General features: G+C 39.7%; 1 protein-coding gene across 1 annotated transcript in view; it reads left to right on the top strand.

The window, feature by feature from the left end:
* Positions 1–15,495, top strand: part of man1a1 (mannosidase, alpha, class 1A, member 1) — a 474,282-nt gene that overhangs the window by 412,898 nt on the left and 45,889 nt on the right. The window contains exon 6 of the mRNA XM_072555914.1: positions 14,868–14,991. Within this exon, the coding sequence (XP_072412015.1) occupies positions 14,868–14,991 (124 nt within the window). The remainder of the gene's footprint in view (positions 1–14,867; positions 14,992–15,495) is intronic.

The following is a 15,495-nucleotide window of genomic DNA, read 5'->3' as shown; positions in this document are numbered from 1 at the left end:
GAAGGAGTGGTGTATTTGATAAGGGATAGCATTATGGCTGTATTGAGGGAGGATATTCCTGGGAATACATAGAACAGTACATCACAGAACAGGCCCATCAGCCCACGATGTTGTGCTGACCATTGATTCTCATGTATGCACCCTCAAATTTCTGTGACCTTATGCATGTCCAGCAGTCTCTTAAATGCCCCCAATGACCTTGCTTCCACAACTGCTATTGCTCTCTCAACTCTCTGTGTAAAGGACCCGCCTCTGACATCCCCATTATACTTTCCTCCAACCAGCTTAAAACTATGACTTAAAACTTAAAAATGTTAGCCATTTCTGCCCTGGGAAATAGTCTCTGGCTATCGACTCTATCTATGCCTCTCATTATCTTGTATACATCTCGGGAAGTTATTTGAGTGTAACTGAGAAATAAGAAAGGGATGATCACCTTATTAGGATTATATTATAGTCCCCCCCAATAGTCAGTGGGAAATTGAGAAACAAATCTTTAAGGAGATCTCAGTTATCTGTAAGAATAATAGGGTCATTATGGTAGGAATTTTATCTTTCCAAACATAGACTGGGACTGCCATAGTGTTAGGGGTTTAGATGAGGAATTTAAGTGTTTACAAGAACATTTTCTGAATCAGTATTTTGATATACCAACTAAAGAAGGTGCAAAACTTGACCTACTCTTGGGAAAAAGGCCGGGCAGGTGACTGAGGTGTCAGTGGGGGAGCACTTTGGGGCCAACGACCATAATTCTGTTAGTTTTAAAATAATGATGGAAAAGGATAGACCGGATCTAAAAGTTGAAGTTTTAAAATTGAAGGACGGCTATTAGGCAAGAACTTTTAAAAGTTGATTGGGGACAGATGTTCGCAGGTAAAGGGACGGTTGGAAAATGAAAAGCCTTCCAAAATGAGGTAACGAGAATCCAGACACAGTATACTCTGTTAGGGTGAAAGGAAAAGCTAGTAGATGTAGGGAATGTTAGATAACAAAAGAAATTGATTTTTAAAAAAAAAGACAGCCTTAGTCGGGTATAGACAGCAGAGGTTGAGTGAATCTTTAGAATAGTATAAAGGCAGTAGGAGTTATACTTAAGATGGAAATCAGGAGGGCAAAAAGGGGACATGAGATAGCTTTGGCAAATAGGGTTAAGGAAAATCCAAAGGGTTTTTATAAATACATTAAGGATGAAAGGGTAACTAGGGAGATAATGGGGTCCCTCAAAGATCAGCAAGGCAGCTTATATGTGAAGCCACAGGAGGTGGAGAGATACTAAACGAGTATTTTACATCAGTGTTTACAGTGGAGAAGGACATGGGAGACATAGAATGTGGGGAAATAGATGGTGACATCTTGAAAAATGTCCATTTTACAGAGTTGCTGGATGTCTTAAGATGCATAAAGCTGAATAAATCCCCAGGACATGATCAGATATACCCTAGAACTCTGTGAGAAAATAAGGAAGTTATTGCTGGGTCCCTTGCTGAGATACTTGTATCATCGATAGTCACAGTGAGATACCAGAAGACTGGAGGTTAGCTAACGTGGTGTCACTATTTAAGAAAGGCGATAAGGAAAAGCCAGGGAACTATAGACCGGTGAGTCTGACGTTGGTGGTGGTCAAGTTCTTGGAGGGAATCCTGTGGGACAGAGTTTACATGTTTTTGGAAAAACAAGGACTGATTAGGGATAGTCAACATGGTTTTGAGCGTTAGAACTCATGTGTCACTAACTTGATTGCATTTTTTAAAGAAGTAAAAAAGAGGATTGATGAGGGCAGAATGGTAGATGTGATCTATATGGACTTAAGTAAAGCGTTTGACAAGGTTCCTCATGGTAACCGGGTTAGCAAGGTTCAATCTCGTGGAATACAGGGAGAGCTAGCTCTTTAGATATAGAACTGGCTCAAAGCTAGAAGACAGAGGATGGTGGTGGAGAGTTGCCTTGCCTTTCAGACTGTACCACAAGGATCGGTGCTGTGTCCGCTGCTTTTTGTCATTTATATAAATGATTTGGATGTGAATATAGGAAGTCTGGTTCGTAAGTTTGCAGATGACATCAAAATTGGAGATGTTAAATTTGTAACGGAAGCCTTCTCAAAATTGATGGCTCTCTGTGCTCGTCATACAATTATAGGGGAAGACTTTAATTGTATTATGGATCCAGAAATAGAATTCCCAAGAGCACTGCAGGAGCATCTCCCAGATCCAGACAATTAGTGGATTTGAACAAAGAATTAGGATTAGTAGATGTGTGGAGATGTCTTCATCCACAGGGCAGAGATTTTTCTTTTTACTCCAATCCACATAAATGTCACACCAGAATCGATATGTTTTTTGCCCCCTCGATTTTTTTTTTAAATTCCATATCATATCCATATCCATATCCCGTAAAATAGGCAGTATAGCAATTTCCAATCACGCTGCTGTATATATGGAAATCAAGGCGAGGAACAATGAGATATCCCCCCGACATTGGCGTATGGACCCCTTCCTGATGAAAGATAGTAAATTTGTAAAGTGCTTCTCTCAAGAATTTAAAACTTTTTTAGAAATTAGTTCAGGTACGGCTAGCAATCCATCAATGACGTGGGAGACCATCAAAGCTTACGTGCGAGGTTTGATCATCTCATATTCAGCGACCCAGAAAAAATTAAAGGGAGAACAACAGCGTCTGCTCGAAGCTTGCTTAAAAGTGGCTGAAACAGCATGTGCTTACAGACCTTCTATTATCAAATTGCAAAGGATTAGCACAGCTTTAAATACCATGCTTACCCAAACGGCTAAGAGGGAAATATTATTTGCAAAATAAAGGTTATATGAATTTGGCGATAAACCTGGTAGATACTTAGCATTTCTTGCAAAGAAAAAGAAGGCCTCTCAAACTATCACGTCTATCAAGGAAAGTACGGGTATTTTGACTTATGATCATAAAAGGATTAACACAATCTTTAGAAAATTTTATTCTGATTTCGATAAATCGCAGGATTGCGAAGACAGGACTAGGAGGATGCAGTCATTTTTTGAAAACCTGACCTTTCCGGACCTAACTCCGGAACAGGTATCGGTCCTGAATGTTCCCCTAACAATCCAAGAAATACTTGACGCAATCAGGCAATTTCAGAGCGGTAAGGCACCTGGCCCAGATGGTTTTCAAGCTGAATTCTATAAAGAATTTACAGGAATACTGGCTGACCCACTTATGGACATGTATAACTACTCACACAGTCAGGGCTGTCTCCCGCCTTCGCTGAAAGAGGCGAATATCTCTCTTATCCTTAAAAAAAGGAAAGGACCCAGAAGATTGCGCATCATACAGACCAATATCCTTGCTAAATCTAGATTTCAAAATCCTCTCTAAAATGTTAGCATTGAGGCTAGGAAGGGTATTGCCACATAAAGGAGGATCAGACAGGGTTTATTAAGGGTCGAAGATCATCCAATAATGTCAGAAGGGTTTTGAAAGTGATTCAAGCCTGCCATCAGGGAAAGATACCAGGAGTAGTAGTCTCATTAGACGTGGAAAAGGCATTTGACAGTGTTGAATGGTCATATTTGTTTTACACATTGGAAAGGTTTGGCATTGGAAAGGTGTTTATCAAATGGGTCTCAACACTGTATAGTGATCCCAAGGCAGTTGTGATTACCAATGGATTAGGTTCGGATAGCTTCAGTGTGGATAGGGGCTGCCGTCAGGGATGTCCTCTTTTGCCATCACTATTTACGCTAATAATTGAGCTACTAGCAGAAGCTATACGGGCTGACCCTAATATAACGGCCTCGAGGATTGGAATAGGTAAACATAAAATTACCCTTTATGCAGATGATGTTCTTCTATTCCTCAATAATCCTCTGCTGTCCGTGCCTCGCTTAATCCAAGTTATTAATACATTTAGTATATTTTCAGGTTATAAAATTAATTTCTCAAAATCGGAGGCTCTGCCAATGGGCAGCCTTGCTATGATATACCCCACTTAGTGGATGGATCCCACCTTCCCTTTCGGTGGTCCCTGGAGGGTTTTTTATATTTAGGTATTTTTATTACCCCAGTATTTGGTCAGTTATACAAGGCTAACTTTGTGCATTTACTGGAAAGGATAAGGCAGGACCTCCAGCGATGGGGAGACCTTCCAATTTCCTGTATAGGCAAAATAGCACTAATTAAAATGAATGTCCTGCCCTGTCTCCTATATCCTATGAGAATGCTTCCGGTGATGCTGCAGAGGCTGGCACTACGTAAATTATATGGCTGGTTGGGTTCCTTCATCTGGAATCATAGACGACCCCTCATTAAGCTGAAGAAGCTACAGCTTCCACAGGCAAGGGGAGGACTGGATTTTCCAGATTTTAGGAAATATCAGTTAAGTTCCCTATTAAGTTACATAGCCGATTGGGTCTTGTCTGACCCACAATCAATCTGGCTGGACATCGAGGCTTCTCAAGTAAAATGCCCACTTATTAACCTCTTATTTTCAGACAAGAGGAAAATCATTCCGGATCACTGTAAAAACCCTATAATACTAAACACAATTAAAGTTTGGAATATAATGCGGCAAAATGAGGGCAACTCGCATTTAACATGCCCCTATGCTCCAATAGTGGGGGCATGGGGATTTCAACCAGGGCTTACAGATGTCACTTTCAAACTCTGGAGATCCAGGGGTATCTCCTGTTTAGGGAATCTATTTAAGGAAGGGGTCCTGATGTCTTTTGAACAGCTGCATCAGAAATTTGGATTACCTAATGGTGACCTCTTTCGATACTTCCAAATTCGAGATTATATACAGAAGAAGACGTTATTAGATAGTCTTTATAAATCAGACAGAGAATGTTGAGTGCTGTGGCCAATGGGGGTATCTCCCATCAGTACTATCTGTCATTTATTAAAAGATGAAGTATCGGGAGATATGGACAATCTGCTTAAAACATGGGATCAGGATTTGGGACTAGAAATCTCTATAGAAACGTGGAATGACATTTGGGAAAATGCCAGAAGAACCACCATCTGCAGCAGAACTCAGGCCATTCAGTTGAAGATACTTCATAGGGCCCATATAGCACCGGATCACTTGGCAAAATGTAAGGCAGGAGCATCTCCAATGTGTCCCAAATGTAAAATAGAGGTGGGCACTCTTGTACATTGCTTATGGACCTGCCATAAGATCCGTAGATATTGGACTAAAGTAGCAAGTGCTCTGACAGAAATCTTAGGAACGGAAATTAGAATGGACCCTATATCTCTCCTTTTGGGCTTTTTGAACTTACCCTCCCTGGATGTGCACGGGAAGAGATTATTTTAAATTCTCTCTTTCTGTGCAAGGAAAAATATTTTGGTAAACTGGGTGGCTGAGGGCCCCCCTGGACTTTCAAATTGGCACAGATTAATTATGGAATGTATTCCTCTTGACATCCTTAGAAATATGGTGCACCAAAAGACTGCATTATTCCATAAAATATGGCAGCCCTTCTTGAATTATGTAAATACAGATATTCCGGCCATCCTAATAAGGGCTTTTATTTAATTGAGATGGTGAACCTGGCTAGTCCGGGGCCCCTTGGGAGAGGAATCCCGCACGAATACGGGTTTTGTTACGATTTGATGTTAATTCATTCCAAGCATGTATCTCACTACCCAATTTCTGTGTTATCCGTCGGGTTTTTTTCTCTCTTATTTGAGTAATGTAAGATACTTAATTATACACACTGGTTAGTTGTAAGTTAGATTAGTAGTTAAAGTTTTGTTTTTTTTTCTTGGTATTTTTCTTTTGTTAAATTTTGGTTATTATTTATTTAAGATTTAATTGTATATCAATGTTGATACTTGTTTTTTTATATTTTGTAAATTTGTAAAAATATGTTAAATTTTCAATAAAAATATCTATATATAAAAAAAATTGGAGATGTAGTGGTCAGTGAAGAAGGTTACCTCCAGAGTACAATGGGATCTTGATCAGAAGGGCCAATGGGCTGAGGAATGGTAGGTAGAGTTTAAGTTAGATAAAGGTGAGGTGCTGCATTTTGGAAAGGTGAATCAGAGCAAGACTGATACACTTAATGGTAAGGTACTGGGGATTGTTGTTGAACAAAGAGACCTTGGAGTCCAGGTTCACAGCTCCTTGAAAGTGGAGTCACGGATAGATAGGATAGTGAGGAAGGCGTTTGGTATGCTTTCCTTTATTGGTCAGAGTATTGAGCAAAGGAGTTGGAAGGTCATGTTGCCGCTGTACAGGACATTGGTTAGGCCACTTTTCGTATTTTTGGTCTCCCTCCTATCAGATGGATGTTGTGAAACTTGAAAGGGTTCAGGAAAGATTTACAAGGATGTTGCCAGAGTTGGAGGATTTGAGCGTTAGGGTGATGCTAAACAGGCTGGGGCTGTTTTCACTAGAGCGTCGGAGGCTGAGAGGTGACCTTATAGAGGTTTATCAAATCATGAGGGGCAGGATAGGGTATATACACAAGCTCTTTTCCCTGGGGTGGGGGAGTCTAGAACTAGACGGCATAGGTTTAAGGTGAGAGGGGAAAGATATAAAAGAGACCTAAGAGGCAACCTTTTCGCGCAGAGGGTGGTGCATGTATGAAATGGGCTGCCAGAGGAAGTGGTAGCGGCTGGTACAATTACAGCATTTAAAAGGTGTCTGGATGGTGTATGAATAGAAAGGATTTAGAGGGATGTGGGCCAAGTGATGTCAACTGGGGCAAGATCAGGTTAGGATATCCGGTCACCGTGGATGAGTTGGACTGAAGGGTCTGTTTCCGTGCTATATATCTCTATGACGCTGTGGTTCGGTGATTAGATCCTAGAACTTTGTCTAGTTTTTTCATCACCAAAGTTGTGATTAGTTATAACTTTAGTAACGAGGTCATCTTTAGTTCCTTTCTGCCTCAACAAAGTAACGTTGCAAGTCACAATTTTCAAATCATAGTTCAGGATTGAATGACCCTAATTATTTATTCCTCCCATTAAATTCTGATGACAGACTGAATTCTGAACACTATTCCTATTCAAGATATGAATTGTACACATCATTTAGCAACATTTAACTGACATGATGGCTCTAATTACTTTTGTTTTAATTCATCCTTGTTAGAAAAACATCATCACTGTTGGGTTGGGCTTAAACAAAGAGGTGTCAATGGTGGATGTCATCCATGGATGAAATGTAGCCAGATATTTGAATCATGTGAGAATGAATACTTCCAAGAAGTAGCCTGTTTGGATAAACGTTTTGATCTAAAATAGGTTCTTAATATGGGGATGGTATTTGAGAACATTTGAATTTGATTGAACAGTGAATTGTTATGTGAAAGCTTTGTTTCAAAAACAATCTTTATTTCATTACCCATAATGTGCTAAAGGACATCACACAATGAGTATGATAATTAGAAGAAGACGGTTGAAACATTTTTTTTTATTTACTGTCATCATTCCTGGGCTGTCACTGGCAAGGCCAATATTCATTTATGATAGCTTCCAAGTAATGATAGGTGAGGGACATTTTCCAGTACGACTTCATGAATCTCAATTGAAGATGCTGGAATTGGTACATTCGGCAGTGTCTAGTAGATGCATTGGCCTTTCCGGAGTTCAGGACAATTCCCGTTCTGTGGTGAATGTATCAACTGTCTATAGTTGTTCTTCAGCAAACTATTCCAACTAAATTTGAATGCCAATGTTGTTTCTGGCTGGTTTCAAATTAGAGATTCTGTCAACTCTTACTACTTGACTACATCTCGATCATATAATTTTTGGAACTTAATCACGTCTTCAACGAGCAACCATATTTGACATTATAAGTAGGTTGTTCTCAATGCAAATATAAGCATTTTAGCTATTAATTTCAGTACTTTTTTATGCTAAGTTAGTGGAGTTGCAATTAATTCATCAGAAATTGGACAGCAACCTTTTCTTCTGAATTATGAAAAAAATGAACTGAATGTAGACAGCAACTTATTATGCCTCACAAGACATCCCTGAAGGAAATCATATCTAATTATTTCCATTTTCTAGGTCAATCGCTGTAGCTAAATGCAACTTGTTTCATCACTGCAAAACCCCATGAACACCAAATTAAATGGATGGCTAGTCAATCTGCTTTTGGTACTACTTAAGCAAATGATTATGACCTTGACATTGGGAGGATTCTTTGTCCTCTCTTAAAATAATACCATGGGGATGTAAAACAAACTACACAAACTAGCAGAGAGGCAGGTGCAGCTGTGGTTTAATGTCTTACTCGAAGAATGCTGTTTCCAGTAATAGAACACTGCATTGAAGTATCAGCCTGTATTACGTGCAAAGGCTCCTTGATTCTACAAGCTTCTGTGTTAGCAGTAAACATATTGGATCAGGTTCACAAGTTAAGATTAAACTGTTTTCCATTTTAAGAAGTAAGAATGTAATCAACTATTAATTATAACATATATCTCTTGAGTTTATACATCAGTTCTATCAGTCAAGTTGGGGTTCACTCAGTTTAGTTGCTGTATGAGGTCGGTTTCTCAAACAATAACCTGTAATTGAAAATGCTGCAAATCGTCATAACCAAAGTAAACCAGTATGTATGAGATTCATTAATCTTATCAATACAACTTGTTGAATGAGGTCAAAAAGCAGTAACTAGTAATTTCATTATAGAGCATAAAAATGTACTGTACTTCTGAATCAAAATACTCCTGTTGTCTCAAGTGAAGCACACTCTAGTCTGTGTCTGCATAGCTTTGTCTTATAATATGAACTCAAATGTTTTAACTGTTTTTGGCATGTCCCAGCCTGGCTCGACATCAACAGGCTGCTGTCTATTAAGTGACGATCAGCTATAATCTTGATAGTCTGTAATCTTACACTACATGGCAACATTAATCACACCAAAATGAGATGCAAACAGCTAATTGAACTGATTCTACCTGAAATAGCCATGCTCTGGCTATTAGCTGTGTTTGTCAGGCCCATACCTATGTGGTTGTTTCTTAATTTCCCTCTGAATTGTTCTAGCAGGCTATTCAGTAGTATCAACTGATAAAATATCTCAAAAAAGAAATGAAACTTGATGGCCAGCCCAGTATCATTCTAGATACCAGTAATGACCGTGGTAATCTCAGCCCTATTGTTTCTGGGAAGTCCTCTTCATCAACATCTATGCTCATAGAATCATACTTCACATACTGTCTCAGGAACAACAACACCATTCTTAATAGGTATTGTTCCGCCAGGAGGACAGACCCGATAAAGTGGTATATAGTGGTTTGAAGGAATTAATATAAGAATCCTCATATTAGGGGTGGTGATGGATTAGTGGTATTATTGCTAGACTATTAATCCAGAGACCAAGTATTGTTCAGGGGACCCAGGTTCAAATCCCAATGTGGCAGATGGTGAAATTTGAATTCAGCAAATACAATCTAGATTTAAGAGTCTACTGATTACTGTGAAACCAATGCCGATTGTCAGGAAGAGCTATCTGGTTCACTAATGTCCTTTAGGAAAGGAACTGCCCAGTCTGTGACTCCAGACCCATAGCAATGTGCTTGACTCTTAACTGCTCTCAGGGTAATTAGGGATGGACAATGATGCACATGTCTCATGAATGAATTAAAAACAGAAGAATTGATACCAAACCTCTTCAAAATCTTATAGCCTGAAGTCACAGGTAGATAAGGAGACATTTTGTTAATTACTATAGACCATTTTGCTGTACAGCTAATAGATCAATTCTCCACTTGGAGAACCTAATGTTGGCAAGGGCTCAGAAAGCACTCCAAGGGCAGAACCTCAAGATACACCACCAGAACCTTGACTGGTTGATTGAGTCCTGAAGTACAGCTGTTAGACCAGATCCATATCAGATGGAGAGGCAACCAACAAGATAAAATAATGTATTTGACCTCATCCTCACCAATATTCCTGATGCAGAAGCATTTGTCCATGTCCATAAGTAAGAGTGACCACTACACAGTCATTGTGGAATTGAAATACCGTCTTCACATTGAGCATATCCTCCATTGTGACACTGTTATCGTACTAAATGGGATAGACTTCAAATAGATCCATCAGCTCCAGGCTGGACATGAATTAGTTATATATAGTGGGTCATCATTAGCAGCAGCATGATTATACTTTCACACCATTTGCAACCTCATGGCCTGGCATGTCCCCTACTCTACCCTTATCATCAAGATAGGGGATTAACCTTGGTTCATTGAAGTGCAGGAGGGTATGCCAGAAGCAGTACTAGGCATAACCTGCCATGGCTCTACCCAAGGTGTTCCAGTAGAGCCTTAGCATTGGCATCTACCCAATTATGTGGAAATTTGAACTGTCAACTGGAACTTCAGTTCTGAACAAGGGTCACGAGACCCAAAATGTTTACTCTGCTTTCTCGCCACAGATGCTACCAGACCTGCTGAGTTGTTTTTGAGAATTTTGTTTTTTTTATTACCCCTGTGAAACTCCACTTGTCACTGGTTTCCTTCCCGAGAAGACTATTTTATCCCTTCTCTCTCTCTCCTGCTAGTCAGCTAATCATTTATCCATGCACAGTGGCTCAGTGGTTAGCACTGCTGCCTCACAGTGTCATGGACCCAAGTTCGATTCAAACCTCCGTTAACTGTCTGTGTGGAGCTTGCACATTTTCCCCACATCTGTGTGGGTTTCCTTAGTGCTCCAGTTTCCTCCTACAGTCTAAAGATGTGGAGGTTAGGTGGTTTGACCATGGGAAATGCAGGGTTACAAGGATGGAGTGGTTCTGGGTGGGATGCTGTTTGGAGGATTGATGTGGACCCAATGGGCTGAAGGGCCTTCTTCCACATTATGGGGGTTCTATGATCCTGTGCTGGTACCTTGGCCCAAACACCAAACACTCTTTTGTTATTCAGCAACCTCCTCTATGGCACTTTGCCAAAGCTTTCGGGAAATCCATATGGATCATGCTCACTGGCTGTCCTTTGTCTAATTTGCTCATTACCTCTTCAAGGATTTCTAACATATTTGTTAGGCATTACCTCACCTTGATGAATTGGGACTCTGCCCTATTTTACTATACACATCCAAGTATTCCACAGTCTCAGCCTTGATAATGGACTCTCAAATTTTATCAACAACAAATGTCAGGATAACTGGACTGTAATTTCCTGTCTTCTGCCTCCTTAAACAAGAGAGTTATGTGAACCATTTTTGAGTACTGTGGGATCCTCCCAGACTCCAGTGATTCCTGAAAGATCACCACCAATGCCTCAGGCAATCTCCTTCAGCATCCTGGGGTGTAGTCCATCTGGTCTGGGAGATCTATCCAGCTTCAGATCTTTCAGCATCCCCAACAGCTCCTTAGTGATGGCCACTACTCTGCCCCCTGACTCTCTTGAAGTTCTGGTATGCTACTGGTGTCTTCCAATGTAAAGACTGTTGCAAAGTACCTATTTAGTTCCTCTGCCATTTCTTTATACCCCTTCTCCAGCTTCATTTCCCAGTTGTCCAATGTCCACTGTTGCCTCTCTTACATTTTATGTATCTTGAAAAAACTCTTGCAATCTTCTTTTATATTACTAGCTAGCTTTCCCTCATATTTCATCTTTCCCTTCCTTTGTTGCTTTCTTAGCTGTACGCTGCTGATTTTTTTAAAGGCTTCCCAGTTCTCATGGTCCCCACTAATCTTCGCCAGGTTCTGTGATTTTTTTTCTTTTCCTTTTATGCTGTCTCTGACTTGCCTTGTCAGCCATGGTTGCCCCATCCTCCCCTTAGTACTTTCTTCTTCCTTGGGATGAATTTCTGCTGTGCCTCCCAAATTATCCCCAGGAACTCCTGCCAATGCTGCTCCACCGTATTTCCTGCTGGGTTCTCCTTCCAACCAACTGTTGCCAGCTTCTCCCCTCAAACTGCCAGGTGAGTTCTATCATATTGTGGTCACTGGCCCCTAGGGGTTCCTACACCTTAAGGTCCCTAATTATGTCAACCTCATTACACAACACCAAATCCAGACTTGGGCTCTGTCACAAGCTGCTCCAAAAAAGCCATTTCATAGACTTTCCATAATTCTTTTTCTTGAGGTCTGCTCCCAACCTGATTTTCCCAGTTCAACTGCATATTGAAGTCCCCCTTGATTATTGTAATTGTATCTTTCTTGCATGCCTTTTCTATCTCTTGATTTACTTTCTTTCCCACATCCTGGCTACTGCTCGGGAGCTTCCCGTCAGGGTCCTTTTTTTTTCATTTTACGGTTCCTCAACTGTATCCACATGCTGATTTACAACATCTGACCCTGTATCGCTCCTTTCTATAAGACAATGTCACCCCTTCTGCCCATCTGCCTATCCTTTCAATAGGATACGTATCCTAAACATATTTAGTTCCCAGCTGTCATATCTCCGTGATGCCCACAATATTGTAGCCACCAATTTGAATCAGTGCTATAAATTCATTTATCTTGTTTCGTATATTTTGCGCATTTAAGTACAATACCTCAGACCTGCTTTGACCACCCCTCCTCTTATAGTTATCCCCTTATCTGGTGTATTTGACTTTGGATTCCTGACCCTTTCCATGCCGTCTGTCCTACTCTTCTGGAACTTTAATAACCTTTTCTGAGTGTGACCCATCCTTTAACTAGTTCAAAGTAATTGTGACCATCTTGTGTGTTAGGAAGGATACAGGTAGAGCCTGTCCCAACAGTGCTATTCCTTTCTGTCCCAATACTGATACTAGTGCCAAGATTTGGAGCCCCTTTTTCCTATAACCACTTCTTTACTTCCCTAATTTTCTTATCTCTCCACCTATTTGGACGTGGCTCAAATGGTAGTGCAGATATTAAAACCCTTAATGTCCTTTTTTTGATTTTGCTCCAAATTCCTGATATTCCCCAAACAGGATACCTTGCCTATTCTTGTCTTAACATGGACTGCAATAAATGGATCCTCCCTCACCCACTCCAATATCCTCTCAAGCTGGCTCGAGATGTCCCGGACCTTGTCACCAGGCAGATAATACTGCATGCAGGTCTCTCAAACCTGGTCACAAAGAATACTATTTGTATCTTTAATTATAGAATCTAGACTGACTAGCCATATAAATGCTGTGGCTATAACAGCAGGTCAGAGGCGAGAAATCCTGCAGTGAGAAACTCATCTCCTGACTCCCCAAACTCTGTACATCAACTACAAGGTGCAAATAAGGAGTTAAATAGAATACTCTCCACTTGCCTGAATGAATGTGGCTCCAAGAGCACTCAAGAAAGTTGATACCATTCAGGACAATACAACCTGCTTGATAGACCCCAAATCGAAAAACCTTCATTCTGTCCACCTGTGTGCTCAGCAGCAGCTATTGCACCATCTACAAGATGCACTGCTGCAATTCATCAAGGCTTTAGCTTCCAAACTCCTGACTTCAGTGACCTGGAAGGACTAGGGCAACAGATACATGGGAACACCAACACCTGCAAGTTCTTGTCAAAGCCACCATCCTGACTTGGAAATATATTGTTGTTCCTTCAGTGTTATTGTGTCAAAATTCTAGAACACCTTGCTTAATAGCATTATGGGTCTACATACACCAAGTGGACTGCAGTGAAAGAAGTGCTTACCACCACTTTCTCAAGAGCAACTAGGGATGTGCAATAAATGTTGGCCCAGCCAGGAATGCCTACATCCTATATTTTTTAATTATTTTAAGGAATATCAAAGACAATTTTTAAAAAGGCTACCTGGGCAGTACACTTGTAGGAGAATGTATCATAATATAAAATACGTGAAGGATCTTTTTATTGCATTTAATAGATAGCCTGTGTCATCTGATAAGAGGATTTAGATTTTAATCAAGTAAAACCCTTAGGCTAAATGTTGTGGTAGAAGGCTGAAATGTAATGCTGCTAAACTGTGATAAACCTAATGATTGAAAGAAAAGTTTTGTTCTTTTAGTCACAAGTATATGATCTGGAATATCCATATACCGATGACAAATTATAAGACTCAATAAATATTCAAACAGATCTTAATTAGATGGCTTATACGTTGGGTAGAATGTGTGCAGAAATCCTGCTTGTGGCTGCCAAGGTAGATTTTGGTTAATGAAGTGTGATGCCAATTTTAATACACTGCAGGAGTTTAAATTAGAAAAGAATGTCTGTTCTTTAGGAAGAGATTTTTAACTTATCTGCATAGTGACTAGCAATGTGAGGCAAGTGGCAATATGAGGACACCATTCTTCTTTCACTTCTAAGTATTTGCTTTTATCACTTCAGTTGGGAGGAAAGCTAATTTCTTTGTGTTCTTAAGCTAATTACTACTCCCTCCCTGAATCAAAACTACAACCAGATGATTGATCTACTTGACCAGTAAATATAATTTCTAGTTAAACCTTCACCTTTACTGTTTGCTTAAGGAAGCCCCTCATCTAAGCTTTTCAACATAACTCTTTCTAGTAAACTCTACCTGTTTTATATTGGGTACATGAATTGACTGTACCTGGAACATTTCCAGTATGCAGTAAGGAAGCTGTTCTGCTTCATAAATGTCTGAATATATTACAATAAACTAAATTTTATGATTAGGTACAACAAGATGGATTTCAGGATGACTCCATTTTTAAATTCCATGTCTGAGACATTCTAACATACCCACACTTTTTATTAGATGAAATTTGTAGACCGTACATGGTTGTTTTAAAATGTAGATAATTACAAGCATTGCTTTTAACACTAAAACTAATTACTTCAGTTTTACTAGACACATTGGAAATTGTACTTTATTCTTCACATATATTTTCCCGACCATTATAATATTTGGTCCATCTACTTTGAATACTTTTGTATGTCACAGAAAATACTTGATATGTTTCTGACAACTTTACTACATTCTGCATTGAATATGCCTTTACAGTGGAATTGGTCGAAACTGGCCTTGGGCCTCTGGAGGTAGCAGTATCTTGGCTGAATTTGGCACCTTGCATCTCGAATTCATACATTTAAGTCAACTGTCTGGAAATCCAGTGTTTGCAGAAAAGGTCAGTTCCCATAGTGTAACTTTTTTAAATTTCTTACCAAAGTATAGAATAATATGCTGAATAGTTAATGCCTAAACCTTTCTAAATGTTGAATAGTTTCAAACACCTCCTTCTACTAATGGTCTTGGAGGATTAGTATGTACTAATTTATAAAGTGGATGTCCTGCATGACTGAGCACAACCAGCCCCACCAAGCTAATGTTAATGAACTCTCAGGTGAGTTGCCCTTTTTCTCTTCTATATTTCATTTTGAAAGAGTCCAGCATTTGGCACAATGATCTTAGCACAACCAAGTTCATAAATTGGAGAGAATTGTGTAAGTGTTTTAATAATTTGAGAGTGGTACAGAACTTAAACTTTGTGGAAAAAAAGCCAAGAAGCAACACTTTTTGTCCAGCACTCATCAGGACCAAGACGCAAAAAACACATTTGTGAAAAAGGGACACCTACTTAGACAATATGGGAGTAGGTTGAACTAACATTGACATTGAGAAGCTTCGAGAA

This window comes from Chiloscyllium punctatum, chromosome 3, assembly GCF_047496795.1.
Source record: "Chiloscyllium punctatum isolate Juve2018m chromosome 3, sChiPun1.3, whole genome shotgun sequence".
NCBI classification, from domain to species: domain Eukaryota; kingdom Metazoa; phylum Chordata; class Chondrichthyes; order Orectolobiformes; family Hemiscylliidae; genus Chiloscyllium; species Chiloscyllium punctatum.
This window is presented reverse-complemented; position numbering and strand designations above follow the sequence as displayed.